Here is a 26,677-nt window from a genome sequence, read left to right as displayed (position 1 = left end):
ATAAAATTTGAGCTTTCAAACAAAAATTGGAATTTTAGAAAGCTTCTGTCTTCCAGTTTCCCAGTATTTAATGACTTTTCTGATGAGACTGATGGTGATATTAATGAATGTGATTTTTCAGTATTATATAGTGAAATGTGTCAACATTTGGAAGGTCTGCATTACTCAGTGAGTAAAAACTTCCCAAATGAGCAATGCAAGATGTTACAGAATCATGTGTGGATAAAAGATTTATTCAAAATGCAAGATAGGACAATGGATTTTAATGTAACAGAGTACAAAATGTTCATCACTCTGCTTTCAGATTTCACACTGCAGCTAACCTTTAGGTTTAAGAAATACTACTTATTGAGGGCTTTCCTAGTGGCACAGTGGTTAAGAATCCACTTGCCAATGCAGAGGACACGGGTTCAAGCCGTGGCTCAGGAAGCTCCCACATGCCACAGAGCAACTAAGCCCCTGCGTCCCAACTACTGAGCCTGCGCTCTAGAGTCTGCGAGCCACAACTACTGAGCCTACGTGCTACAACTACTGAAGCCCATGCGCCTAGAGCCTGTGCTCCACAACAAGAGAAGCCCCGGCAATGAGAAGACTGCACACCACAATGAAGAGTAGCCCCAGCTCGCCACAACTTGAGAAAGCCCACACGCAGCTACGAAGACCCAATGCAGCCAAAAATAAAGAAATACTACTTATTGAGTTTTGGTGCAGTATCAAAGAAGGAGATCCACAATTATCTGAAAATATATTAAAATGCATCTCCAACTATATGGTTGGGTTTTTTTTCACAGATGTCAACTAAAACAAGACATCTCAATGGACTGAATGTAGACAGGATAATGAGAATCCAGTGAGGCATTAAAGAGATTTGCAAAATGTAAACAGTGTCACTTTTCTGTTTCCTTTGTTTTGGAAGTTAGTTATTTTTCATAAAAATATATCACTTACGTTAGCATGTACTGGGCTTATTATTGTTAATATAATATTAATTACTAAATAAATACTTTTAAATGCCTCAGTTTTAACCTTGAATACAGTAAAAGTTGATAGATACAAGTTACCTTAGTAAAAGCTCCTTAGGGTCCTCAATAATTTTTTTTCTATGGAAGTTTTTCTTTTTTTAAAATTAATAAATAAATTTGTTTATTTGTTTATTTATTTATTTATTTATTTATTTATGGCTGTGTTGGATCTTTGTGGCGAGCGGGGGCTACTCTTTGTTGCGGTGCGTGGGCTTCTCATTGCGGTGGCTTCTCTTGTTGTGGAGCACGGACTCTAGGTGCACGGGCTTCAGTAGTTGTGGCACATGGGCTTGGTTGCTTTGCGGCATGTGGGATCTTCCTGGACCAGGTATCGAACCCGTTTTCCCCCGCACTGACAGGCGGATTCTTAACCACTGCGCCACCAGCGAAGTCCCCTCAATAATTTTTTTTAAACTTTATTTTATTTATTTATTTGTTTTTGGCTGCATTGGGTCTTTGTTGCTGCGCGCGGGCTTTCTCTAGTTGCAGGAAGCGGGGGCTACTCTTCACTGCGGTGCGCGGGCTTTTCATTGTGGTGGCTTCTCTTTGTTGCGGAGCACGGGCTCTAGGCACTCGGGCTTCGGTAGTTGTGGCACACGGGCTTAGTTGCTCCGCGGCATGTGGGATCTTCCCGGACCAGGGCTCGAGCCTGTGTTCCCCGCACTGGCAGACAGATTCTTAACCACTGCACCACCAGGGAAGTCCTGCCTCAATAATTTTTAAGAATGACATCCTGTGACCAAAAGTTTGAGAACTGCTGCCCTAGGGTCTCCCAGAAAATAAGTGTTCTATGGTGGTCTGTGTCATTCCAAAGTCCACGTGCTTTTCCCACAACAGTGATTTGCAGCAGGCGGTGAGAGGGGTTGGGGGCTCACCCTCTACCACTGGTGGAGGTTTCTCAGGATCTCTGAGGGGGCTCTTGGGGCTGAATCTTTGCCTTAAGTCTACCGATCCTCCTTCAGATGTTTCTTTCTCCTGGATTTTCCTTTGCTCCTTTCTCTGTTGTTTCCTTCCTCCAAATCCTTCCCCCTACCTGGCTTGCGTCCTTGACCCACCTCTGCTCCCCTCTTCTCTCCATGCTCTGAACCGGGCCATGGGGGCTGACCCTACAGAAGGGAAACGGACAATGCTCAGCTTCAGAGGAGGACTCGGGGGTCCTGGGAGATGTTTCCAGAGGCTTGAGGGGCTTTCATGGTCCAGACAGGACTCTGTAAGCAGTGAGCAGTCCAGGTGAGACCAAAGGCTTCTGACTGCAGGGTCTTGCACAGGCGGGGTTGAACCGGTGATCTTTCAGATCCAACCCAAATATAAGTTCTGTGTCTGGCTGAACACTTTTTTAAAAAAATTATTTTTAAAATTTATTTATTTTTATTTATTTATTTTTGGCTGTGTTGGATCTTCATTGCTGTGCACGGGCTTCTCACTGGGGTGGCTTCTCTTGTTGCAGAGCACGGGCTCTAGGTGCACGGGCTTCAGGAGTTGTGGCTTGCAGGCTCTAGAGCGCAGGCTCAGTAGTTGTGGTGCACAGGCTTAGTTGCTCCGTGGCATGTGGGATCTTCCTCGACCAGGGCTCGAACCCGTGTCCCCTGAATTGGCAGGCGGATTCTTAACCACTGTGCCACGAGGGAAGCCCGGGCTGAACACTTTTAATAGTCCATTGAACACAGAATCATTTCTGTTCTGATGCTTAATGGAAGAGCCAGACGTGTTTAGCCCTTTCTGTGCCCCTCATTCACCCCTTAGGCCCAAACTCCAGAGGGAGCGCTTAGCAGTCTGCCGCCTGGGGCACTGTGGCTCTTCTCAGCCATCACAGTGTTAGTTCTTCTTGTTGTCTATCTCAAAGCCCTTCTGCATTTCCTAGGCCCAGCCCTCACGAGCAGGTAGAACAGCCTGCTTCAGATAGATACCTTCAAGGTGAGAGTGAGGTGGATTTTTTTTAAATTGAGGTGAAATTCACAGGCCCTAAAAGTCACCATTTTAATCATTTAAAAGTGTACAGTATAAATGGGTTTTAGTATACTCACAATGTTGTACAAGCACCATCACTATCTAACTCCATAACAGTTCATCACCCCAAAAAGAAATCTCCATTAAGCATTCGCTTGCCATTCCCATCTTCCTCTAGGGCCCTGGAAACTACTAATCTATTTTCTGTCTCTGTGGATTTGCCTATTCTGGACATTTCATATATATGGAATCATACAATATGTGGAGATAGATTTTTTTAAAGAAAAATGGAATATTTTCTATGAAGATCATTCATTCTGAGAATCAGAAACTTTACAATTTAAAAACTTTATTTAGAAAGTCAGGAGTAACCATAACAAACTCATTAAGAAGAGTCAGGCTGGGTATTTCCCTTTAAACAGTCCTTCTGATGGGGCTGCTGTTTGTCCATCCCAGAGCTGAGAGGTGTGTGTGATTGGCATTGGGCTTTCATCGCAGACTGGTGGGATTCTCAGGGACTCGTGGGTTTTGTAAGGTTTCCTTTGGCGGGTGAGCTGCAGTGCAGGTCTGGGAACTGGCCCTCACTTGGGGAAGGCGCACGTTGGGGTACGTCTCTTCACTCTCCCTCTGTGTCTCTCGTAGGGGTGAAGAAGAGAACCAAAGTCATCAAGAACAACGTGAACCCTGTGTGGAATGAGGTATGTGAGCTTCCCACCTTCCCTCCTTTCCTCCCTCTGCTGCCACTGTCTCTGCAGGGACGAGTCAGGGGACTCAGGCAGAGGCGGCTTTCTCAGTGGTGTTGTCATGGAGACGAGGGTCTCTGGTCCCGTGTGCCAACGAAATCCTCCTGGCACCTGGGAGGAGGGGTGGCGGCCTGGCCGGTGGTCTCCCCTGTGATGTGGGTACAGTGTGGAGAGGAGTGAGGGGTTCCTTGTCTCCGCTTCTTTCAGCTCTGGCCAACCAGGAAGAGGGTGTTTAGGGCTCTCTTACCTGCTTTTCCTCCCTTACACAGGCCGTTGTCCTTGCCCAGATCCACCTCCTCCCCACAGCCCTCCCTGATTCATCAGGTCCTCCTCTGGCTCCTGCTGGCCTCTGCCCTCTCAACCAGCTTTCTTTCTTTCTTTCTTTTTTTTTCCTTTGGGTTAAATTTAATACACTGTTTTAGAAAAACTGACAATGTTTAGGTAATTTAAACTATAGGAAATAATTGCCTATTTGCAGTAAATCATCTGTGCGAATGATTTACTTAAGGCATGTTGCAATAGCCTTTAACAATTTTAACCACTAAATCTCTGTTGGCAGATGCTCATGTATTTGCTTACCAGCTCAGGCTCTTGCTGGTCAGGGTATTATCTGCGCAGAGATTTGTCATTCTCTAATTGCCAAAAGAATTGGCTCCCATCTGCTACATAACTTGCTCTTGTTCGAGACTTAGTCAACCAGCTTTCTTTATATGGCACCTTGGTGGTCTTTGGAAGCCCTATCCTTGTGTGGATGGGGTTGGGGTGCATGGTGTGCCTTTGCTCTGAGGAGGGTCCTGGGGTCTCTGGAGACCAGTGTGGCACTAATGCCTGCTGTCACCAGGCGCCTGGCTGCTCCGTGGGCACACTGATCTTGGTCCCTGAGGGCCCTGCAGGGTCACCTGGAATTTTTCCCAGCTGTGCTCCTGGTGACTGGTGGAATTGAGTTGGGGAGGGGGTCATGGGGGTCTGGTCTCCTCTTCTGCTGCCTTCAGCTCTCGCTGTCCCTTCTGAAGCTCTGAGACCCTGCTACTCATTCCTTCACTCATGCATCCTTCCCTTCACCAGTAGTGGTCACAGATGCCTGCTCAGTGCCCGAGGGGGACCTGTGGGAACCAGACACAGTCTCTTCTAGGGGTCCATAGGTTAAGACATCTTTTCTCTTTTTCTTCCAGGGCTTTGAGTGGGACCTCAAGGGTGTCCCCCTGGACCAGGGCTCCGAGCTTCAGGTGGTGGTCAAAGACCATGAGACGATGGGGAGGAACAGGTGAGGCGGTGAGGGGGACTCTGGCCTGTGGGTGTGTATGGGTAGGGTCGTGGCGGATGTAGACTACAGAATGTGGGCTCTGGAGAGCTGGTGTTTAGTGAAGACCTGCCACTAGTGGGCCTGGCCCAGTGGTAGATCTGGGGGAGAGGGCTGGCTGCAGTCTCAGGAACTCAGCCGTGGGTAAATCTAAGAGCTTCCCAAGTGGCAGGGAAGGAAGATGGGCTAGAATCAGATGTGCATGTGTTTCCCCGGACAGCCTGTGTCCCAGGGAGCAGGGAAGAAAAGGCTCTCTGGGTCCTGCTGCAGCCCTGAGGTGCCAGGCACGGCCCTCTCTCCCTGCCCAGCACAGGCTAGGGAGGGCAGTGGCACATGGTGCGAGGCGGGCCGAGCGATGGCTTCATGGAAGAGGTGGGACTCGAGGTGAGAGTTGTGGTTTAGAAGTCGGAACAGTAATAACGACCCACACTGACTGCCCACCATCCTGTGGCAGTGTTTTCTGGTGATATTTCATGTACGTAGTAGGGATGGTTTCCAGGGAGGGGGAATAATAGGGGCAGAGTTCAAAGTTTTGTGGTGGCAAAAGTAGGCTCTCGAGGCGGGCGATGGGTCCTTCCTCGTGTATGGAGCTCCTGGGCCTTGTGTGTGCTGGTGGCAGGGTGGGCAGGGCCAGCCAGCTTGCAGACTGATGGCGCTGTTGACTGTGGGTAGGGTGACCCGGGAGACACAGCCTGAGAGCGCTCAGGGCCGAACCTTGAATGTCAGGGTGGGGCTTCAGCGGTCCCTGCTAGGCCTGACGGGGTGCAGCTGTGTGAGGGGCCAGCAGGGGTGGGTTCATGCTCTTGGTGCCATTCACTGAGGTCTGGGCCCGAGGATCGGGCATAGGCTTGCTGTTTTGTGACCTGCTGACAGTAGAGCCTTTGTTTGGGAACTGGGTCAGCTGGTGTCTGGGGCCGGGCTGTGTTTCCCTGGCGGGGCGAGAGTGGGAGAGGGAAGGAAGGAGGATTCAGAGACCTGGGGAAGGCCGACAGGGGTCTCAGCCTGCCAGACATCTGGAAATTTTGAAATCTTAAAAAGCTTGGAAGAAAAATGCAACCACCACGGTCTCTCTGTGTCTCTGCTGGCCGTGGGGGCAGCGCGTGGTACGTGTGGGGAGGATGGGGGCGCTTCCACTGGGCCCTCCCAAGGTAGGGCTAAAAGGTGTGGGTCCAGGGCATCTGGGGTCCATCTTGTCCAGCCTGGACCTCAGCAGCCCCCATGTGCACAGGGGCAGGGGCTGGAACTCGTTCACACTGTTACCCCAACACAGGTATTTCATGGAAAAAAGGCAGCTTCTGACAAGCATGAACGGTGGACGTACAGGTGAGGGAGGAGCAATGCTGGACTCTAGGTGGTCCTGGAAGGCTTCTTGGAGGAGGGCAACGCAAACTGACTCGGAGGCCAGGGTTGGCTTTAGAGAGGAGAGGAAGGGAGGGCCTTCCACTGTTTGGGCATGGAGGGCAGCAGGCTAAGGCCTTACACGTGGGATTCAGTCACATGACTTGTGCAGCCCAGTGAGAAGGGAGCAATGGGGCCAGGTTGGGAGGGGACCTCTCACACCAGGCTGAGGATAATAATAGCAAACCCACAACAGCTGATGTTTACCAAGAGCTTAGCCAAGTGTCTGGCCCTGTGCTGAGTCTTTATATAAAAGATCTTTTTTAATTGTTAGGTGTTACTATTATACTTGTCATTATTACGGAGGGAAACTGAGGCTCCAGGAGATTAATTTCCTCAAAGGCTACTGATGGCAGAGCTGTGACTGAAGGGCAGGTCTGCAACATGGTCAGAATCACGGAGCCTCTGCCCCTCTCAGAGGCTCCCGGAACCCCAGGCAGGTGCTGGGCCCTTCTGGAGAGAGCGTAGCAAGGCAAAGGCATGCAGAGGGAACGCATGTTTCACTTTCATGGTCACATTCAGTATGTTTCAGGCCCTGTGGGGAGATTTCTAAGACCATGAAGGCAGCAGGGGATGAGAACATAGTTTTGATCAATTCAAGGGCCAGGCTAGCCCTCGGGGTGATAGCAGGCCAGTGCCACACATGGGCCGGCCTGGCTCTGTGGGTTGGAGATCACAGCAGGGGGAGGCTGTCTCGCACATTGGAGCCCTCTCCTTGGCCCCTGTGGGTGTCCTCTGGCTCCTGGGGGCAAGTCAGCTCCCTGAACACCAGTTTCCCACATGACCAGGTAGGTCACTGAGAGGCCTGTGTGCTGGAAATCAGTTCCTCAAACAGCAATTTGCAGAAGAACTAATTCACAAAGCTTCCCGATTCACCAGAAACTTCCTTCTGATAACTACTTGAATGTAATCTTTGAGTTTTTCAAACATTTGTCTCAATTTTGCATTTCTAGCAATTAAAAATTAAATTTTAATTCAACTAAATTTAAACTTACATTCACAAACATCTGAAGAATTTCAGAAATAATAGAATTTTAGCTTTGTTATCGGAGCCTCGGAGCCAGTGGGGTATGCAGGCTGGAGAGCAGTTTGCTTGGATGGAAGATGCATGAGGGTAAACCCAGTGGAGCAGAGAGAGGGAGGCAGGTACCCACAGGGTGCTTCTGTAAGGCCCTCATGGTTAGACCGCACAGTACGTTCATGCTGCTCATGAAATGTGAGAAAAGAATCCCAGTTAATTAAAAGTATTAAAAAGTCTAACGCTGTAGAAATAAGAAGCATTTCCAGGAAGTGGCAAGAGCAACCATGTGACATTTTACGTTCTAAAAGAGAAAAGGGAAAAAAATCAGTGAATTCAATGTAATGAACATTTTACATAGAACACCTACTCACTACCCTCCAGTTGGCAGTGTCTGGTCAGGAAGCAAATAGGGAGATAACAGGTGTGATGGTGACCGCTGCCATCTGACTGCCCTCGGTTTCAGGGAGGTCCACAGGGTCCGTCATGCAGCAGTTCCTTCCTTCCTGGCAGTCCTGGGTGGGCTGTGAGCCCACCAAGGGTCCCCCTGGGTCTTCTTCTGAGCGAGGTGCAGCCCAGCCCCCCACAGTCTCCCTCTGTCTCCTCCTCTCCCTCTTCTGAACCTCCATCCTCTGCCTCCACCTGTTTCTAGAGTCCCCTCAATGCCTCACTCATTCTTCACAGCCCCTCACTCGCACCTCTGTGTCCACAGGTCTGTGGTTTCGCTCCTTTTCCTTCCTGGCCCCTCTCCTTTTATTCTTTCTATCCTCTGACTCTCCCCCACTTCCACCTTCTTCTCTTTCCCCAGGGCTTCTGGGATTTTTGATGTTTCTGTGTTTCCCCGACGACCGTTGGCAGTTTTGGGTGACCTCATTGTGCCAGCCTGGGCTGCTGGCCTGGAGTGGGGTCTCGGAATCTCTCAGCAGGGAAACCTCGGGCTGGATACTGTCTCTGGGCCATTCTGCACCCCACCCATCCTGAAGCAACTGCAGGGGTGGATCAACTCCGTGTCGCTAAAATCAGGTTTCAAAGGCACATAAAAGGAAACTCCACTCCTCTGGATGGGAGACACTCGTGCAAACCCAGCTAGGCTGGGTCCTGGACTCAGTTGAGTGTCCCAGGCTGCACTCAACAACTTCCTGTTTACTCTGGGCTTCTCAGAAGGACGCTGGAGGGGAAGCTGACTCTGATCCCTGACCAGCTGTTTGACCCCTGGGATGTTCAGCTGAGAAGTTCCCAATCCAGGCTATGAGACGCAATAGCATCATTGGCAGCTTTGACATAACATGCCAGTGCCTGGCCCCGCCTGCAAGTTCTCACTTAATTGATTGGGAGCAGGGCCTGTGCATCATTACGAACTCCCAGGTGTTAGTGAGTGAGAACCAGTCGTCTGCACTCCAGACCAGTGCTGCCCCGTAGAACTTTCTGAGATGATGGAACTGTTCCGTGTTGGCTAGTGTAACTGAGGAACTGAATCTTAAATTTTATTTAATTTTAATTAATTTAAATTTGAATAGCTCATGTGCGTGCGTAGTGGCGGCTTACTGTGTTGGACAGCGCAGCTCTAGATTTTTAGAAGAGTGCCCCAACCCTGGGTGCATCTTAGAATGGCCTGGGAGCTTTACAGTAGATCAGTGTCTAGGCACAAACTGATTAAAGGAGAAGCTGGAGTCGGGTGCAGGCAGCAGGACTTCCTGAAACTGCCCAGGGGAGACCAGTGTGCACCAGGGCATGAGAGCAATGCTGGCGCTTCTGCAAGGAATGGCTCTCAATCTTTTCATGGATTAACTAAGAAATAAATATAATTCTTGCCATAGCTTCTGGATGTGGTTATTGGTAGAAATGATTACCATGCAATAATTATGGGCAAAACGTCACATGGTAAAATTGTTAAGGAAATGAAAAACTGACTGAAGAATCCTGTTGGTAACTGTAAACATTGACCTGAGAGAATCAGACTTAATAGAACTAATTCCACGAAAGAAAACTCAAGAATGGAAGAGAGCCATATATATATATACATATATATATATATATATATATATATATTTTTTTTTTTTTTTTTTTAAGAATTTTGGTAGGAACTTTATAAATTTATTTATTTATTTATTTTTGCTGTGTTGGGTCTTCGTTTTCTGTGCGAGGGCTTTCTCTAGTTGCGGCGAGCGGGGGCCACTCTTCATCGCGGTGCGCGGGCCTCTCACCATCGCGGCCTCTCTTGTTGCGGAGCACAGGCTGCAGACGCGCAGGCTCAGTAGTTGTGGCTCACGGGCCCAGTTGCTCCGCGGCATGTGGGATCTTCCCAGACCAGGGCTCGAACCCGTGTCCCCTGCATTGTCAGGCAGACTCTCAACCACTGCGCCACCAGGGAAGCCCAAGAGAGCTATATTTGATAAAGCTTGATATGACCCGAAAAATGAAAAAACAAACAAACAAAAAACCCTCCCAAAAAACTTTGCACCAAACCTGTGTTGGGAGATTTAAACAGAAAATAATTGTTACCAATGAGAATAATTTCAGTAAAATAAAAATGAAGATTAAAAAAAGAAAGGAGTTTAATTACACTGTATAGAAAATATCTCAACAAATTAAATGGGCTTAATTTAATTTGTTCTGAAAAATGCCTTTCCAGTAGAAATTAATTAATGTATGTGTATTTTTTAATTTTTTTATTTAAATGTTTGGTAAATGTAAATATGGGAGCAAAAGTCTCCATGGGGTCAAAATGTCCATCTGTCAAAACACCAGGGTTATGGAATTCCCTGGCCATCCAGTGGTTAGGACTCTGCGCTTTCACTGCCGAGGGCCCGGTTTGATCCCAGGTCTGGGAACTAAGTTGCTACAAGCCTAACAGCCCAGCCAAAAAAACCCCCAAAAAACGAAGCAAAAAAACCACCAGGGTTAAAATGATACTCACCTTGACCATAGTAATTCACTGGCCCCAGGCCTAGCCAGGCCCAGGGTAGGGTGGCCAGATTCAATAGAGAAACATACAGGACACTCAGTTAAGTTTGAATGTCCCAAATGTTGCATGAGACATACTTATATTAAGAGATTACCCATTGTTTATCTGAAAGGTGAACTTAACAGGGAATCCTGTACTTGATCTGGCAGCTCTATTCCAGGGTGGCTGTCCCCCCGCCCCCCCTTCAATCAACCAGTACAGAAGGAGACCCAGATTTACACCCAGAATCAGCTAGAAGGCACATTACTGCCTTTAAAGAAGCGTTCCCTTAGGCTCTCACAATAGCATTTTCTTTAGAAGAGTGTGATTCACTCTTCTAAAGAGTGAATCGGCGACCTGGTGACTCTATAAAGTGGGGCCTCGAGGGCTCTCTCAGCCACACACAGAGCCTTGCCTGCCTTCACCTGCCCTGCGATTGGGGTTGTCAGTATGGCGTCTGCCACTGACGGGGGCCCAGGAGGCAGCTCGGGTACCTCCCTGGGCACCACTGCTCCCTGTGCTTCCTCCTCAGCTGCTCCTCCTCCCACCCCGACGTTGGCCCCGTGAGCTGGTCGCGGAATGAGCTGGAATGAATATGGACTTTGGGAAGAGCTAGGGTCCAGACTCAACAGCCCTGTGGCCTTGGGCAGGTCCTCAGCTCAGCTCCCTGAGCCTGTTTCCTCCTCCTTAGGGAGTATTAAATCAAGTGCAAAAGCACATCTCAGGGACCTGCCACAGAGGGCTGCTCCCTAAATGGCAGTTCCTTTCGGCACATCACCTTTTCCGTAGCTCCCCTGTGCTGCCCTCCAGCTGCCCCAGTTGCTTGAGTCCCACTGACCCCAGCCCTTTCCCATCAAAGGCTGCTCTCAGCCAGCTGTGGTTTGAAAACGGACTCACTCATTCATACTGAAGTGTTGGTGGCAGCCTGTGGCTTAACGTTTTGCTCCTTCTTAGGAACGTAGGCGATGGTGCTTTATTTCCCAGACTCTGCTTAGACCAAAAATGAAAGTGCTAACGGTGAGCCTTTCGGCACCACGATAGACCGTGAGGAGATGTTTTGGGAACGGTGGGTCTTCCTGACGTAGGTGACCGTCTCCTGTAGGGCTGTTGCCGACCCTGGAGTAGGTCTTGGTGCCCCCAGGGTGGAGGTAGGGGTTGTCCTGGTGTCTCCTGGGACAACGGGCTTAATCTATTGAGGGAAAGCGGGGGTTGCTAGAAAGGAGCTGAATGTGAGTCTGTCATGTGCAGTGCAAGAATGTAAGGAAGGTCGGGAGCAGATCTGGCCAGTGGGTGCCTTTGACTCACACCTGGAATGAGTTGATGTGGTCGAGGGGTTCCATCCTGGCAGGGGCAGGTGGTCTTGGTCCCCCAGGTTGTCTACATAGCTGAGCAGGGCAGTGGTGGTGGCTGGCATGAGAGTGAGGGTCAAAGGCTTCTCTCGGGAGCCCCACTTTCAGCAGTGGGTCTCATCCTGGCACTGCCTTGACCTGGACCTTTCTGAACCTCTGTTTCCTCATCAAGACAAAGGCAATAACAGTACCTACAATGCAGAGTTGTTGTATAATGCGTATGTGTCAAATGCCTACCCTGTGCTTGGCACATTGAAGGTGTCCAGTACATGGGAACTGTTGGTTGTAGCAGGATCCATATAGATGCACATACAGAAACCACACCAGTATGTGAACATTACAGCAAGCACATGGCCTGTCTGGACACATGCTGTACCTGATTATGAACACATTCTTTTTTATTTGAAAAAAAACCCCACAAGAGTATTAAAATTATAAATATTTTTATAAGCATAAGGAAGCTCCAGGATTTCCCTGGTGGTCCATTGGTGAAGACTCTGCGCTTCCACTGCAGGGGCCACGGGTTCAATCCCTGGTCGGGGAACTAAGATCCCGCGTGCCACGTGGCACAGCCAAAAAAATAAAATAAAATAATAAGCGTAAGTAAGCTCCATTTTTAAAAGTTTATAAAGGAGGGCTTCCCTGGTGGCGCAGTGGTTGAGAATCTGCCTGCCAATGCAGGGGACACGGGTTCGAGCCCTGGTCTGGGAAGATCCCACATGCCACGGAGCAACTGGGCCCGTGAGCCACAACTACTGAGCCTGAGCGCCTGGAGCCTGTGCTCCGCAACAAGAGAGGCCGCGATAGTGAGAGGCCCTCGCACCGCGATGAAGAGTGGCCCCCACTTGCCGCAACTAGAGAAAGCCCTCGCACAGAAACGAAGACCCAACACAGCCAAAAATAAATAAATTAATTAATTAAAAAAAAAAGTTTATAAAGGAAAAAATGCATGTTCCCCTATCCGCTCCTTCCCTTCCCTCCAGTGGTGTCCACTGTTGACCGTTTGGTATATAGCTTCCTCAACTTTCCCTAAGTATCTGCAAGCATCTGTTTATATACAAGTGTATTCATTTACTTACACAAAAATGAGTCATGCCATGTATACTGGTCCCCATCTGGCTTTTCGTCATTTTATCATGAACCGTTTTCCCAGGTCAGTGGATATTGATCAACCCCATTTTCAGTAGTTGTGTTGTATTCCACGGTGTGAGTGCACCATAATTTATCCCACTGTAACCTTATTGACTGGTATGTAGTTTCTTTCCAGTTTCTTTCCTGGCTTTCCACTGAACATCTTTATCCAAACGTTTTTATGTTCTTATACTATTTTTCCTTTAGGATAGGCCCTTAGAAATGGGATAACATTTTCATCAATTCTGCCAAATTACTCTTCAGAAAAGGTGTCCTGATTTATGTCTACCGACAGTGTAAAAAAAGTGCCCGTCAATGTTTTATTTTTGCTAGTGCTATGGGGGAAAAAAGGTATCTTATCATTTGTGTTTCCTTAATTGCTTGTAAAGTTGGCATCTTTCCATGTGTTTATTGCCCATTTGTATGTCTTCTTCTGTCAGTTGCCTATCTTAATACTTTGAGGTGCTTGTTTTTTTCTAACTAATTCATGGCAGTTTGTACATTTGGGATCTTCTTAGGAATATTGACCCTCGGCCTGTTTTAAGTGTGGATGGTATTTTCTCTCTGCTTGTCGTCTATTGGTTGCTTTGTCCTGGTGTCATTCTTACACAGGAATGGATGTTCCCCCAAATAGGCCCGTGCGCATAGACATTTAAAAAGGCAGAGAGGCAGTTTGCTGTTGTTAGAAGTTGGGGAAAGTAGGCCTATGTTCAGCCTCCAGGTTTCAGCAAGCCAGTTGGCAGGCCTCCGGAATCCTTGGGAGGCAGTTTTGAGGCAGGAATACTTACAGTTCACCATCCCATTATTCTCAGCATCCTCGGAAACATTGACCATATCCTTATTTTCCAAGGATTTTTATAACTATATTTTGTCCTGGATTCTATCCGGGACATCCCTGGGTTTCAGAATAGTTTTTCTTTTGTCTTTCTCTGGAATGAAGTGGAAACCTATTTAGAGTTACCCTTGGGCAGCCCCTGGAGGATCAGATACTGGCAGGAAGTCTGCCAGAGGCCAGGCGGGCTGGGGTGTGTGTGTGTGTGTGTGTGTGTGTTACGTCCGGCTGTTCTCATTTCCTGCCCCTCACGGCCAGGCACACATGGCTGAAGGGGCCGCAGCTCATGGTGTCTCCTCACCGGTGTCCTTAAACTTCCCCTGAGTGTGTGTGTGTATGTGTATGTGTATGTGTGTGTGTTTGTGTGTGTGTCCTGCAAGGTCAGGGGCTATCTGACTTTCCTGTTGTGCTGACTCACTCAATCTAATGAGGAAGGTGCGGCTGAGTCAGTGATGAATGGGTTTGAGTTGTAATACATATATTTTTAGTTGACATATCTTTTTCTTAGTTTAAAAGATAAAGAATGAGAAACTGACACATGGAGACCTTTCTAGAGCCTTTTTTGGGAAATAATTTCAAACTCATAGAAAAGTTTCAAAAAAGAAGAACAGGGCTTCCCTGGTGGCGCAGTGGTTGAGAATCTGCCTGCCAATGCAGGGGACACGGGTTCGAGCCCTGGTCTGGGAAGATCCCACATGCCGCAGAGCAACTAGGCCCGTGAGCCACAACTACTGAGCCTGCGCGTCTGGAGCCTGTGCTCCGCAACAAGAGAGGCCGCGACAGTGAGAGGCCCGCGCACCGCGATGAAGAGTGGCCCCCACTTGCCGCAACTAGAGAAAGCCCTCGCACAGAAACGAAGACCCAACACAGCCAAATAAATAAATAAATAATAATTAAAGGTGCTAATACTTTAAAAAAAAAAAAAAAAAAGAACATCCCCACACTTTACTTAGATTCATTTACTGATAATGTTCTATTCCATTTGGTTTATAATATTCTCTCTCTCTTTCGCTCTCTCCTCTCCCTCCGTCCTCCCTTCTTCTCTCTCTCCCATTTGAGGGTAAGTTATACTCGTCATGGCCCTTTATCCTTAAATACTTCTGTGTATATTTCCGAAGAGCAGGGATATTTTTTTACATAATCACAGTAAGTTACCAACTTCAGTACATTTAACATGGTTGCCTACTTTAATCGACTGTTTGTATTTCGATCCTATCAATTGACCAAATTATGTCTTTTATAGCATTTCCCCCTCCCTTTCCCCCAGTATAGATACCCATATTGAATTTCGTCATCATATTTCCATAGCCTCCTTTACTTTGGGACATTTCCACAGTTAGGACAATTTACATTTTTGAATAATACAACACCCCAATTAAAAAAATAGAATATTCCTCATTTTGGGTTTGTCTGATGTCTTTCTCATGATTAGATTCATGATCAGATTCGGTTACTGACTCCTGGCTGGAATCCGTCATAGGTGTGTTGTGTTTATCTCAGGATCTGGAGGTGCATGGTGTCCCTCGTTGGTGACATTCATTTCAATCACCTGTCAAGGTGTTGTCTGATTTTTCCATTGTGTCTTTACTGTTCTTTTTTTCCTCCTTGAAGTCTGTTAAGAGACACTTTAAGACCCTGCAAATATCCTGCTCCTCATCAAAATATCCCCCTAGATTTAGCATCCACAGGTGACTCTTGCTTGACTGATTCAGTCTTTACCATGAAGGTTGTGAACTGGTTTTCCATTGCCAGCACTCTCTTCACATTTACCAGTCTGGGCTGTGTAAGCCTTTCCTGCAGGAGGCCCTAGTGATGGTGCTTGTCTAACCCCACTGCTGTCATGCCTGGACCTTACCCTGTGCCTGCACTGGTCATCGGCCACCCACAATCTCACTGGAGCCTCCCCCCTTGGCAGGTATGTCATCCAGAGTTGAAAGACCTGCGGGAGTCTCCTCCATCCTTCAAGGACAGAGCTAGAGTCAGGAAGAGGCCTATTCAGGGCCTGGATTATAATGTTAGAAAGTCCTTCCTTCTGTTGAGCCACAGTCTCTCTCCCTGAGATTTTGAGGGTCTCATTTCTATTCTACCATCAGGAGTGACCAAAAATAAATCTTACCTCTTACATACATTAAGACAGTCATGATCTAATGTGGCCCTCACTTCAATCTGGTGGGGTAGTATGTGCAGAGGATGGGAAGGTAGTGAGTGGGGTGACATTTACCAAGCACTGTCTATGTCCCAGACACAGTTGGGGGTGTTAGGTATGTGAACTTGGATTTTACAAGAACCCTCTGAAGTGTGCACTATTCCTGTGAAGCCCCAACAGTGCAGGGATGGTTGTCTATTTTGTGTAACCAGTATCCCCAATACCTACAATAATTAGGTGCTCACTACATATTTGTCAAATGAAAAAATGACCTTTACAGAGGAGAAAACAGGCCTCAGAAAGGTTATGTAGCTTGGGCTCAGCCAAAGAGCTGTCGCATGGCAGAGCTGAGGTTCCAGCCCAGGTAGGATGACTCGAGAGCTCTTATTCTTCATCATTCTATGATAAAATTTATTTTTGGAAGATAGTTGAGAGGAAGAATGTTTTCAAAGTGTTGCTATAGGTTGAAAGGTATAGTTTAAAAATGTTGGCAGTGACTCAACATGTGAAGACCATGGTTGGTGTGTGTGACACCCAGAGTCTGCCACCTGGGGTGTCCCATGAACCAAACAGAGCAAGAACTGTGTCCTGCCAGCCTTCCTGGGTCACCTTCCTTCAGGGTATTTGGGGAGGGGGCTTGTCTTACATTCACTTATTGGTCAGTGTCAGTGTGAGCTGCACCCACTTCTCCCATCTAACTGCTCCCTACCACAGCTCCTAGCCCCTGGGGATGTTGTCTTCTCTGGGCTGCTGCACCTCGGCTGCCTCACCCGTTCATTCTTCAGCTCATGGCACCATGGCATATGGGAAGGCCTGGGGTAACCAATGGAGGGTCTGCAGGTGTGGAGGCCACTTTCAATGGAAGAGCGTCTCTCTTAGGTCCTTCAGCTATCCCTGCCACAGGCATGGCTGCCTCTCTCTGACTAGCTGGTTTCTCCTGGGGTCTCAGCCAGCTGCCCTGTTGCCAGACCTGTTCTGCACACTCGACCCTTCCCTTCCTTCTTCTCCTCAGGGCCCAGACTTCAAGGCCACCCTCTGAAAGCTCCAAATGCATAGTGTAGACTACTAGACCTCCCAACCTCCTCTTCATAGGAGAGTGTAGCCCATCTACAGAGTACAATTACTGAGCTCTTTAAAATGACCATTCACCCCTGATCTCCCCAACAAAGAACTAGCAGGCTTGTGTTTTAAAATGTAGGTTTTATTATTATTCAGGTATGGTGAGGCCAACAAATCAGGAGATGATTGCCATTGAAAGGATAGTTCGTTACAGTTCCTCAGAGGAGGGGGCACGCATGGGGGCCACATGGGGGCCACATGGGGAAGCACCGGGGTCAGTCAGGAGGCAGGGGGAGGGATGGGAAAGCATGGGCAAGAGCCTTTACTGTGGTTTCCTCAGAAAAGAACAGGCAAGGCAGGGTAAGCGGGTTTAGGATTGGCTAGTTTGAATAATTTCAGCAGGCTCTGGAGTGCAGGGGCTATGTGAAGTCATGTGGTACCTGGCCCTGGGGTTTTCAGTGCAGCAGAATGTTGGCTGAGTGTGAGTGCTCAGTAGTGAAGGTGGTAGGGGTGTGGGCTCTGGATTGGTTGGTTTGCATATGAAAGGTGCAGTTGCGGGTGAGTCCTTTATATCTCTAGGAATTGGTTAGCCCTGGGCGGGGCAGCCCCTCCAAAGTGAGCAAAGCCCCAGATATCAAAACATCAAAATATTGAAAATAAAAAGGCATGATTAATACAGCTTGGAATTAGATTTTTTTTTAAAAAGGTTGAACCAGATCAGATTTATAGCCTGGGCTCTCTTTTCCATGGACGAAGCAAACCAAGGGTCTTTTTGTGTCTTTCATGATGTGTTCATGGGGCTCTGAGGTATGCCACTGGTCCAGGATAGGGTCTAAGGCAAGGCTTTTGGAGTCTGGCTCTGTCTGTTATTTGTGTGAAATCAGACAAGTGAAATGCCTTTCCAAGTCCCAATTTCCTCATCTGTAAGGTGGATTGAACTAATACCAGTACCTACCCCATAGGGCTAGTGTCAGTTTTTTTTTTATAAATTTATTTCTTTATGGTTGTGTTGGGTCTTCCTTGCTGCACGTGGGCTTTCTCTAGTTGTGGTGAGTGGGGACTACTCTTCGTTGTGGTGCGCGGGCTTCTCCTTGCAGTGGCTTCTCTTGTTGTGGAGCACGGGCTCTAGGCACACGGGCTTCAGTAGTTATGGCACACGGGCTCAGTAGTTGTGGCTCGTGGGCTCTAGAGCACAGGCTCAGTAGTTGTGGCACACAGGCTTAGTTGCTCCACGGCATGTGGGATCTTCCTGGACCAGGGCTCGAACCCGTGTCCCCTGCATTGGCAGGCGGATTCTTAACCACTGCGCCACCAGGGAAGCCCTAGTGTCGGTTTACCCGCTGTGGCAGTTTAACCGCTGAGTGTATATTAGACACTCTATACATGTAGAGTGTCTAATATACACTCAGTCAGGAGGCAGGTAGCTCTTAGTAGAATGTAAGTTCCATTAGGGCAGGCTCGGTGTTTTGTCTGATATGCAAAATAAGTATTTGTTGAATGAATAAATTATAAAATTTAAAAAGTTTTTATGCTTTGTTTTTAAATTTAATTTTTGAGTTAGTAAAAAAATTTAAGGAGTTATAAAAGCAGACTCCATTTTAAAAAATGCAGCAAAAGTTCTCCCTTTGTTCCCCCATCTGCTCAATTCTCATCTTTCTCCCATAGGTAACCATTGTTCTTTGTTTCTTCTGTATCACTCATATTATTGCTTAATCACCAGTATAAATTCTGACTTTCCTCTTTTTACATAATAAGTAGTATATTTATTTATTAAAATAGATTTTTTTGTATTGTGGTAAAATACACACAACAATTACCATCTTAACCATTTTTAAGTGTATATAGTTTAGTGGCATTAAATACATTCGCATTGTTTTATAACCATCACTACCATCCATCCCTGTAACTCTTTTCATCTGTAAAACTGAAGCTCTATACCTATTAAACAATAACTCCCCATTGTCCCCTCCCACCAGCCTCTGGCAAACACCATTACACTTTCTATCTATCTGACCACTCTAAGTAATAGGTAGTATATTATACACACTTTTTTGAACTTTGGTTTTTTACTTAACAATGCATCTTTAAAAAAAAAATTAATCAATATTTTAAAAATTGAAGTATAGTTGATTTACAATGTTGTGTTAATTTCTGCTGTACAGCAAAGTGATTCAGTTATACATATATACATTCTCTTTTTTTCAATATTCTTTTCCATTATGGTTTATCACAGGATATTGAATATAGTTCTCTGTGCTATACAGTAGGACCTTGTTGTTTATCCATTCTCTCTATACAAGCTTACATCTGCTAACCCCAACCTCCCACTCTACCCATCCCCCAACCCCCTCTGCCTTGGCAACCACCAGTCTATTCTCTATGTTCCTGATTCTGTTTCTGTTTCATAGATAGATTCATTTGTGTCATAGTTTAGACTCCACAATAAGTGATATCATATGGTATTTGTCTTTCTCTTTCTCTTTTTTTACTTACTTCACTTAGTATGATAGTCTCTAGTTGCATCCATGTTGCTGCAAATGGCATTATGTCATTCTTTTTTATGACTGAGTAGTATTCCATTGTATACATGTACCAAATCTTCTTTATCCATTCATCTGTTGATGGACATTTAGGTTGTTTCCATGTCTTGGTTATTGTGAATAGTGCTGCTCTGAACATAGGGATGCATGTATCTTTTTGAAATATAGTTTTGTCTGGATATATGCCCAGGAGTGGGATTGCTGGATCATATGGTAATTCTATTTTTAGTTTTCTGAGGAACCTCCATACTGTTTTCCACAGTGGCTATACCAAATTACATTCCCACCAACAGTACAGGAGGGGTCCCCTTTCTGCATACCCTCTCCAGAATTTGTTACTTGTAGACTTTTTAATGATGGCCATTCTGACCAGTGTGAGGTGGTACCTCATTGTAGTTTTGATTTGCATTTCTCTAATAATTAGCAATGTTGAGCATCTCTTCATGTGCCCATTGGCCATTTGTATGTCTTCTTTGGAGAAATGTCTATTTAGGTCTTCTGGCCATTTTTCAATTAGTTTTTTTGTTGTTGAGATGTATGAGCTGTTTGTATATTTTGGAAATGACCTTGTCGCTCACATCGTTTGCAAATATTTTCTCCTGTAGGTTATCTTTTCATTTTGTTTGTGGTTTCCTTTGCTGTGGAAAAGCTTGTGAGTTTGATTAGGTCCATTTGTTTATTTGTTTTTATTTCTGTTGCCTTGGGAGACTGACCTAAGAAAACATTGGTACGGTTTATGTCAGAGAAAATTTTGCGTATGATCTCTTGTAGTAGTTTTATGGTGTCATGTCTTATGTTTAAGTCTTTAAGCCATTTTGAGTTTATTTTTGTGTAAGGTGAGAGGGTGTGTTCTAACTTCATTGATTTACATGTGGCTGTCCAACTTTCCCTGCACCACTTGCTGAAGAGACTGTCTTTTTCCCATTGTATAGTCTCGCCTCCTTTGTTGAAGATTAATTGACCATAGGTATGTGGGTTTATTTCTGGGCTCACTATTCTGTTCCATTGATCCATATGCCTAACAATGTATGTTGAAGATTTTCCATACATTATAAATCTACGGTGTCACATTTCCATTATTTGTATAGCTGTATAGTATTCTGTTGTATGTCTATACTTAACTTACCCGTTTTCTATGATGGACATTTGGGTTGCCTCTTGTGTTTTGATCTTACAGTGATGTAAAATGTCCAGATGTTTCATTTTTTAATTTTAATTAATTATTAAAATTTTTATTGGAGTATAGTTAATTTACAATGTTGTGTTAGTTTCAGGTGTACAGCAAAGCGAATCAGTTATACATATACATATATCCACTCTTTTTAAGATTCTTTTCCCATGTATGGCCTGATGTTTTAAAATAAAATTGTTTAGATTTCTTTGTGCTTTGTTAAAATCAACTTACTTGGCCACCTTAATTCGTACCCTCCCACTTAAGGCTTAGACTTGGCGGTCACCACCTCCCATTTCTGATAGGACAGCAACCTCCTGGATGATGAATTTGGGAACCAGCTCTTTTTCCACGAGGAAGAATGTGTCCCTTGTCAACATGGAAGCAGCTTTGACCTTGCACTCCCTCCCCCGTGCTAATTCCTGACCTGGCTTTCTGTCTTTGGGATGGCAGCAGCTCTTTCGGACCCCACACTTCCCTTGCCCTCACACTCCAGTGGCTTGGGAACACAGCACAGCCAAGAGGGATGACCAGGTCTGGGGAGGCTGGGCAGCGCATTCTTCTAACAGTAGGCTGCCGAGGCCCACAGGGTTTCCTTCCAGCCCACCGGGCTCCACACACACTCAGAGCTCGCTCCCAGGCAGCCCGTGCAGGAACCCCCCACCCCCACCCCAGGCCCGTCCTTGCCTCATTTGACTGCTACTGAATCCTGCCTGCCACACTGGGCCACTGGTTGGTACCCACCGTGTGCAGCATCCCTGGTGTGCAGAAGGCCGGGGCGCCCTAGGGTCTGTGTCTTAGCCTTGGTCTCAGGATAGAATGGGTCTCCTCAAGGGTCTGGACCCTCCCAGGTCCGAGCCCCTTGAATAACACCACATCTTCTCCGTCCTCCGTGAAATGAATGAATGAAAAGTGGCCGTCAGGGTTTCCGATCGCGGTCAAGCCTCAGATCCGTCCCGCTTCCCTCCCTCCTCCTGCCTCCCTCCTCCTCCCCGCAGCAGTTCGGCGGGGCTGCCGACACAGGGGAGGCTCTGCCTCTCTCGGACTCGGGAGCGTGAGCCCACAGCCTGCTCCTTAGGCTTAGGGGTACGCAGCCTGCTTCCAGCCTTACCTCCTGGCAGAGTGGAGGCCTATGAAGCCGCTCAGGCCCTCGGAGGGACTGACCTCAGGGCCTATGCACGGGTGGCAAGTGGGGTTATTTCATGGCCCAGAAAGACGTTTACGGGAGGAAATAAGCAATCCTGCTGGCCGCGGTTCCTCCCGCCCGGAGGTGCCTGGGCTGGCAGGGGTGGGGCCGGCGCTTCCTCTTGCATTTCCTCCCATTGTTCCCGCCCCGCTTCCGGGAATTCTCCCTGACGGCGGCCTGGGCGGGCGGGATGCCGGCGAGGGAGGAGAGCCGGCTGCGCTCTGCGCCCTGACCCGCCGCGCTCTGGCCGCAGCCTCCAGGGTCCGGAACCGGGGGCCCGCCGGCAAACTAGCTGTCTGCACCGTCAGGTCTGCCATCCCTCCGCTCCCCTGCCGGCCCTGCCTCCCGCCGCCCCAGGCTGAAGCCTCAGAATTGCGAGGAATTGCCGCTGGCAATCAAGTCTGTCAACCAACAAATAATGCAGGAGGCTGCAAATAAGAAAATAGTTCATTTGGGATTTTAAGAATTGCAATTCGGGAGACGCAAATTCGGGTACCTGTGAAAGTATTGGGAGAAAGAGAGGCTTATAAAGACAAAAAGCCAGGAGGTTGTTAAAAGTTGCCTGGCGAGAATTGTGATAGGATCTGAAAGTATTTGTGCTTAAAGAATCACAGGTTGTTTTAGGGTAGGGGTCTATAAGTAGATAGACTCTCCTGAGTTATTTTAGGGAAAGGGTCCGATAAGTATCTGGAGTTTCGGGCAGGTGTTCTGGATGACTTCATCAGGTCAAAAGGTCAGATTCCATCCAGGCTGAGACATATATAAGTCACACTTCATTAATGGCCTCCCAGCTCCATTTTATAGAGCTGTCTTACCAATACCAACTCTATTTTGATTTTCCTTTCACAAGTTCTAGGGCAGGATCCACCATCAACCTGCTCAAGCAAGTCCCTCCGTTCTGCTGCCCCAGTTTCACAGTGTCGCATTGTTACCCAGAAACTGGGTTTGCCTCTTGGTGGGTGTCGAGCCAAAAGACACAACCAAGTCAAAGACCGGGAGAAGGAAGGATTTATTACTTGCAGCAAGTAAGGAGAACTTTGGGGACCCTTCCCAAAGCAGTGTCTCCCCGGAACAGCAAAATTGGGGAAGTTTTAAGCTATGGGTATATGCATATTCGAGAAGGGGCTTGGGCAGTAGGCAGAGTCCAAGCTTTAGTTGACTGAAGGCATGAAGGTCAGAAAAGGTCAACGTCGCCATCTCTTAGATTCCAGGTGATCTGGTGGTTGAGTGCCTCAGGGGGGATTTAAATTCTGAACAAACAGCTCAAGAAAGTGCTTTAGGCTAGTCTTTGCCATTTAAATAGAACTGGAAGTCTTCACAACTGGTTTGTTATCTTTGCTATTGTTACTTTTGCCTTGATAAGTTTGTCCTTTCTGTTCTCTTAAGATCATTATTACTGAGATCTATTCAAGGACTAGCACTGTGGCCAGGATTAGCTCACAAAATGGTTTAGGCCAAAAATGGCTTCTCTTATGTCAAGGAGGCCATGCCTGCTTCTCTTTCTCTGGGGACCCCCTACCCCATCTGCTTACAGCATGGATTCAGGGGTTCTCTGCACCTACTGTCTGGTTTTTTTGACGTTGCCCAGGTCCTAAGGACACTTCAGTCAACACACTGGTGACAGGGGCCTTCCTCTCGCTGGCTCTGGGATGGAGACTCTCCAGGAGGCCCAGTTTAGTGAGCTACGGTACAAGCCTGCTCTGTTCTGCAAAGGACTATAACACAAACCAGTCCAAATTCTAGAAAATTCGATTCCTAGCATCATGAGGGGCGTTAGAACCCTGGAATGAATATTAGCAAACATCTCTCCCTTTAGTCCTATTAAAAAACAAAATTCAACTAAGTAAATTTGAAGATCTAATTGGTTTTTTATTCAATGAGTTATGAATCTGGCAGCGTCCCATCTAGCAACTAGAAAGGCACTCCAAGGGGTTGTGCAAAATGGAAGATTTTATAGGAGGGTGGGGAAGGGACCGGCAAGGTTTTATCATGCAGATTGCCTCGTCTTCTTCTGCGTGGGGTGGGAGTGGGGTGGAGATGGCCCACACGACAGATTACCTTTCTGGTGCTTGACCAGAACATTCTAGACTGGCCTATTAAGATTACATTTCTGGGAAAGGTTGAAACTGCGATTAGACCCGGTATTAAATCTAGGTTTGGGATTGGCCTCGGCCTGCAGCGGCTTGAAGCAGGATTTTGGTTCCCCAGCCAGAGATTGAAGTCAGGCCGCGGCAGTGAGAGCGCTGAATCCTAGCCACTAGACAGACCACCAGGGACAGTGGCCAGTGACAAGGCCCTGGCCCGTTGGCTTTGTAGAAATGAATTTCCACAAAGAGGCAGACAGTAGTGAAATAAGCAAAGTGTTTATTAGGAGGAAAAAGAGTACATGTGAATAGACTCACAGGGGCGGGCTCAGAGAGCCGCGCCCTCGTGGTAGTTTGAATCACTTTTATGGGGCATTTCGTCCAGGTTTCCTCTGGCCAATCATCTTGCTTTGCCCTGCTCTGTGTCTGTATTTGGTTTAACTCAGGGTCCTCCTCTGTGTGTGCGTGCATCTCTCAGCCAAGTTGGATTCTAGTGAAGAGGCCTATACGTAGGTTGACATCACCTACTATGGCGTGGCGCCCCTCCCTTTTTGACCCCTGAGGAGCCTTTCTGTGCATGTGTAGTCAGGAAGGCCTCCTTGACCTAGAGAATGAGAAAAATGTGGTCTCTTTGTCTCTTATCTGGGCAGGGCTCAGCTCCTCTCTGCCCCTGCCATTACTGTTATCTTAAAGTGTCCGCGGGAGGCAAAGTCCAGCTATTTACCCTGTTTCTGTTATTTCTATCTGGAAGTGTAAAGAGGAGGCTGGCTGTAAATGTCTAACCTGGAGCCCATCTATCTCCTGCCTCACACCTTTTGGCAATTGTGAATAATGCTGTTATGAACTTGGGTGTACAAATATCTCTTTGAGTCCCTGATTTCAATTCTTTTGGGTATTTACCCAGAAGTGGAATTGCCAAATCATATGATAATTCTATATTTATTTATTAAAAGCTTTGTAGTGTTTTTTTTTGAATTGTATTTATTTTTGGCTGTGTTGGGTCTTCGTTGCTGCGCGTGGGCTTTCTCTAGTTGTGGTGAGTGGGGGCTACTCTTCGTTGCGGTGCGTGGGCTCTAGGCGCGGGCTTCAGTAGTTGCAGCATGTGGGCTCAGGAGTTGCAGCGTGTGGGCTCAGTAGCTGTGGCTCGCGGGCTTAGTTGCTCCGCAGCATGTGGGATCTTCCCGGACCAGGGCTCGAACCCATGTCCCCTGCATTGGCAGGCAGATTCTTAACCACTGTGCCACCAGGGAAGTCCTGGTAATTCTATATTTAATTTTTTTGAGGAATCGCCATGCTGTTTTCCATTCCAACCAATGGTGTGCAAGGGTTTCAATTTCTCAACATCCTCGTGAGCGTTTGTTTTCTGTTTTCTGATAGTAGTAATGGATGTGAAGTGGTACCTTATTGTGAGCAGCCAGTTTTAATAATCAGCCCATTAGGTCAAGATGGAAGTTTTATTTCATCAGTAATAAAAACTCATATTCAAATCAGTTGTTATAGAGACCAGAAAAAGGAAGGTCCCAGATAATAGGTGTGCTATTTATCCATCGGAAAAACAAAAAATTAACAAGCAAATGATGAGAGTACACCTGTGGCTGGTCATTGTTTGTGTCCTGGCGGTAACGTGCAGGAAGCACACCCAAGTCTGATGTAGGCACTGGGCAACAGTTCTGGTTGACACAGGCCACTCGCTGCCCTGATTTCCTACCGCTGCTCAGGAGGCAGTTTGCTCACTTTTTAGCTTAGGGATACAACCTTTTTCCTTGGCACTCTTTGAAGGGTATCTTCACTGAACATCAGGTGGTGACCTTCTCTTTCCTAAGAGCCCATCCATCTATGGGCCCCCTCCCCTCAGTCAGAGATGCGGCCTCAGGTGTGTGTGGGGTGATAGTCTCTTGGGAGTGGGGCATGCCTCCCCTGCCCCAATTTTCCTTTCTCCCTGTCCCTGAAGATAGGAAGGTCTGTGTGTTTTTCATTTATCGTCATTGCTGGCTGAGCTCTGGGAAAGCAGTGTAGATGGTCTGTGTAGCTGTGGGTCAGGAGAGCTGCTGAGGCAGAGGAGGATGCAGATGCAGTGGCGGTGAAACTGCCCCTGCTTTCAGGAGATGCTGCTCTGGTGCACTGTCCAGGTCTGATGGGCAAAACAACCCAGGCAGATGGGGTGGCAGGGCTGGGCCTTTGGGGGGGGGGGTGGTGGGGCAGAAGGGGTCAAATTTGACCTTGGGGGATAGTGTCTCTTGTCCTTCTCGTGCAGGGAGAGGGGCCTGGTCTTCCAGGGATGGCGATGGGGTAACTGGGGGCAGGGCTTCTGGGGGAGCCTTGAAGGGTCCTAGACATTCTAGGCTCAGTTGGTCTGTGGGGTGTCTGTGAGGTGGCCGTGGTGAAGGGTATACGGGAGAGGAACTGGGCACATTTGGCTGCTTTTCTACAGTCTACTTTTCTCTCCTCTCAGGTTCCTGGGGGAGGCCAACGTCCCACTCCGGGAGGTCCTTGCCACCCCCAGTCTGTCTGCCAGCTTCAATGCCCCGCTGCTGGACACCAAGAAGCAGCCCACAGGGGTAAGTGTCCACCGGCCTCTGCATCTGGCCGGTTTCTGTCTGAGGCTTTGCCCTCCTGACCCCAGTGGTGTGTCAGAGTCCAACCCCCAGCAACCAGGCCCGGCCCGCCCTGGCCGGAGCTCGGTGTACCCGGGAGGGGCTCACGGGTGGAAGGGATGTGAGGGGAAGAGGAGGGACCTGGCCCCATCCGCAGGGCTCAAGTCAGCCTTGCCTCACAGCAGCTGCCTGCCCCTGGGTCACCTCCTGGGA

The 26,677-nt window shown here is 47.6% G+C and overlaps 1 protein-coding gene across 23 annotated transcripts in view; it reads left to right on the top strand.

Moving 5' to 3' along the window:
- The window catches only part of DYSF (dysferlin), a 231,080-nt gene that overhangs the window by 21,240 nt on the left and 183,163 nt on the right, over nucleotides 1-26,677 (top strand). For all 23 annotated transcript variants that reach the window (XM_082356259.1, XM_082356258.1, XM_082356261.1 and 20 more), the window contains exons 2-4: nucleotides 3,612-3,667; nucleotides 4,885-4,976; nucleotides 26,323-26,428. In XM_082356259.1, coding sequence (XP_082212385.1) covers nucleotides 3,612-3,667; nucleotides 4,885-4,976; nucleotides 26,323-26,428 — 254 coding nt within the window. The remainder of the gene's footprint in view (nucleotides 1-3,611; nucleotides 3,668-4,884; nucleotides 4,977-26,322; nucleotides 26,429-26,677) is intronic.

The sequence above is a fragment of the Balaenoptera borealis genome (genome assembly GCF_965194805.1).
Source record: "Balaenoptera borealis genome assembly, chromosome: 15".
Taxonomy (NCBI): domain Eukaryota; kingdom Metazoa; phylum Chordata; class Mammalia; order Artiodactyla; family Balaenopteridae; genus Balaenoptera; species Balaenoptera borealis.
The sequence above is the reverse complement of the archived record's forward strand: the minus strand, read 5'-3'. Positions and strand labels throughout refer to the sequence as shown.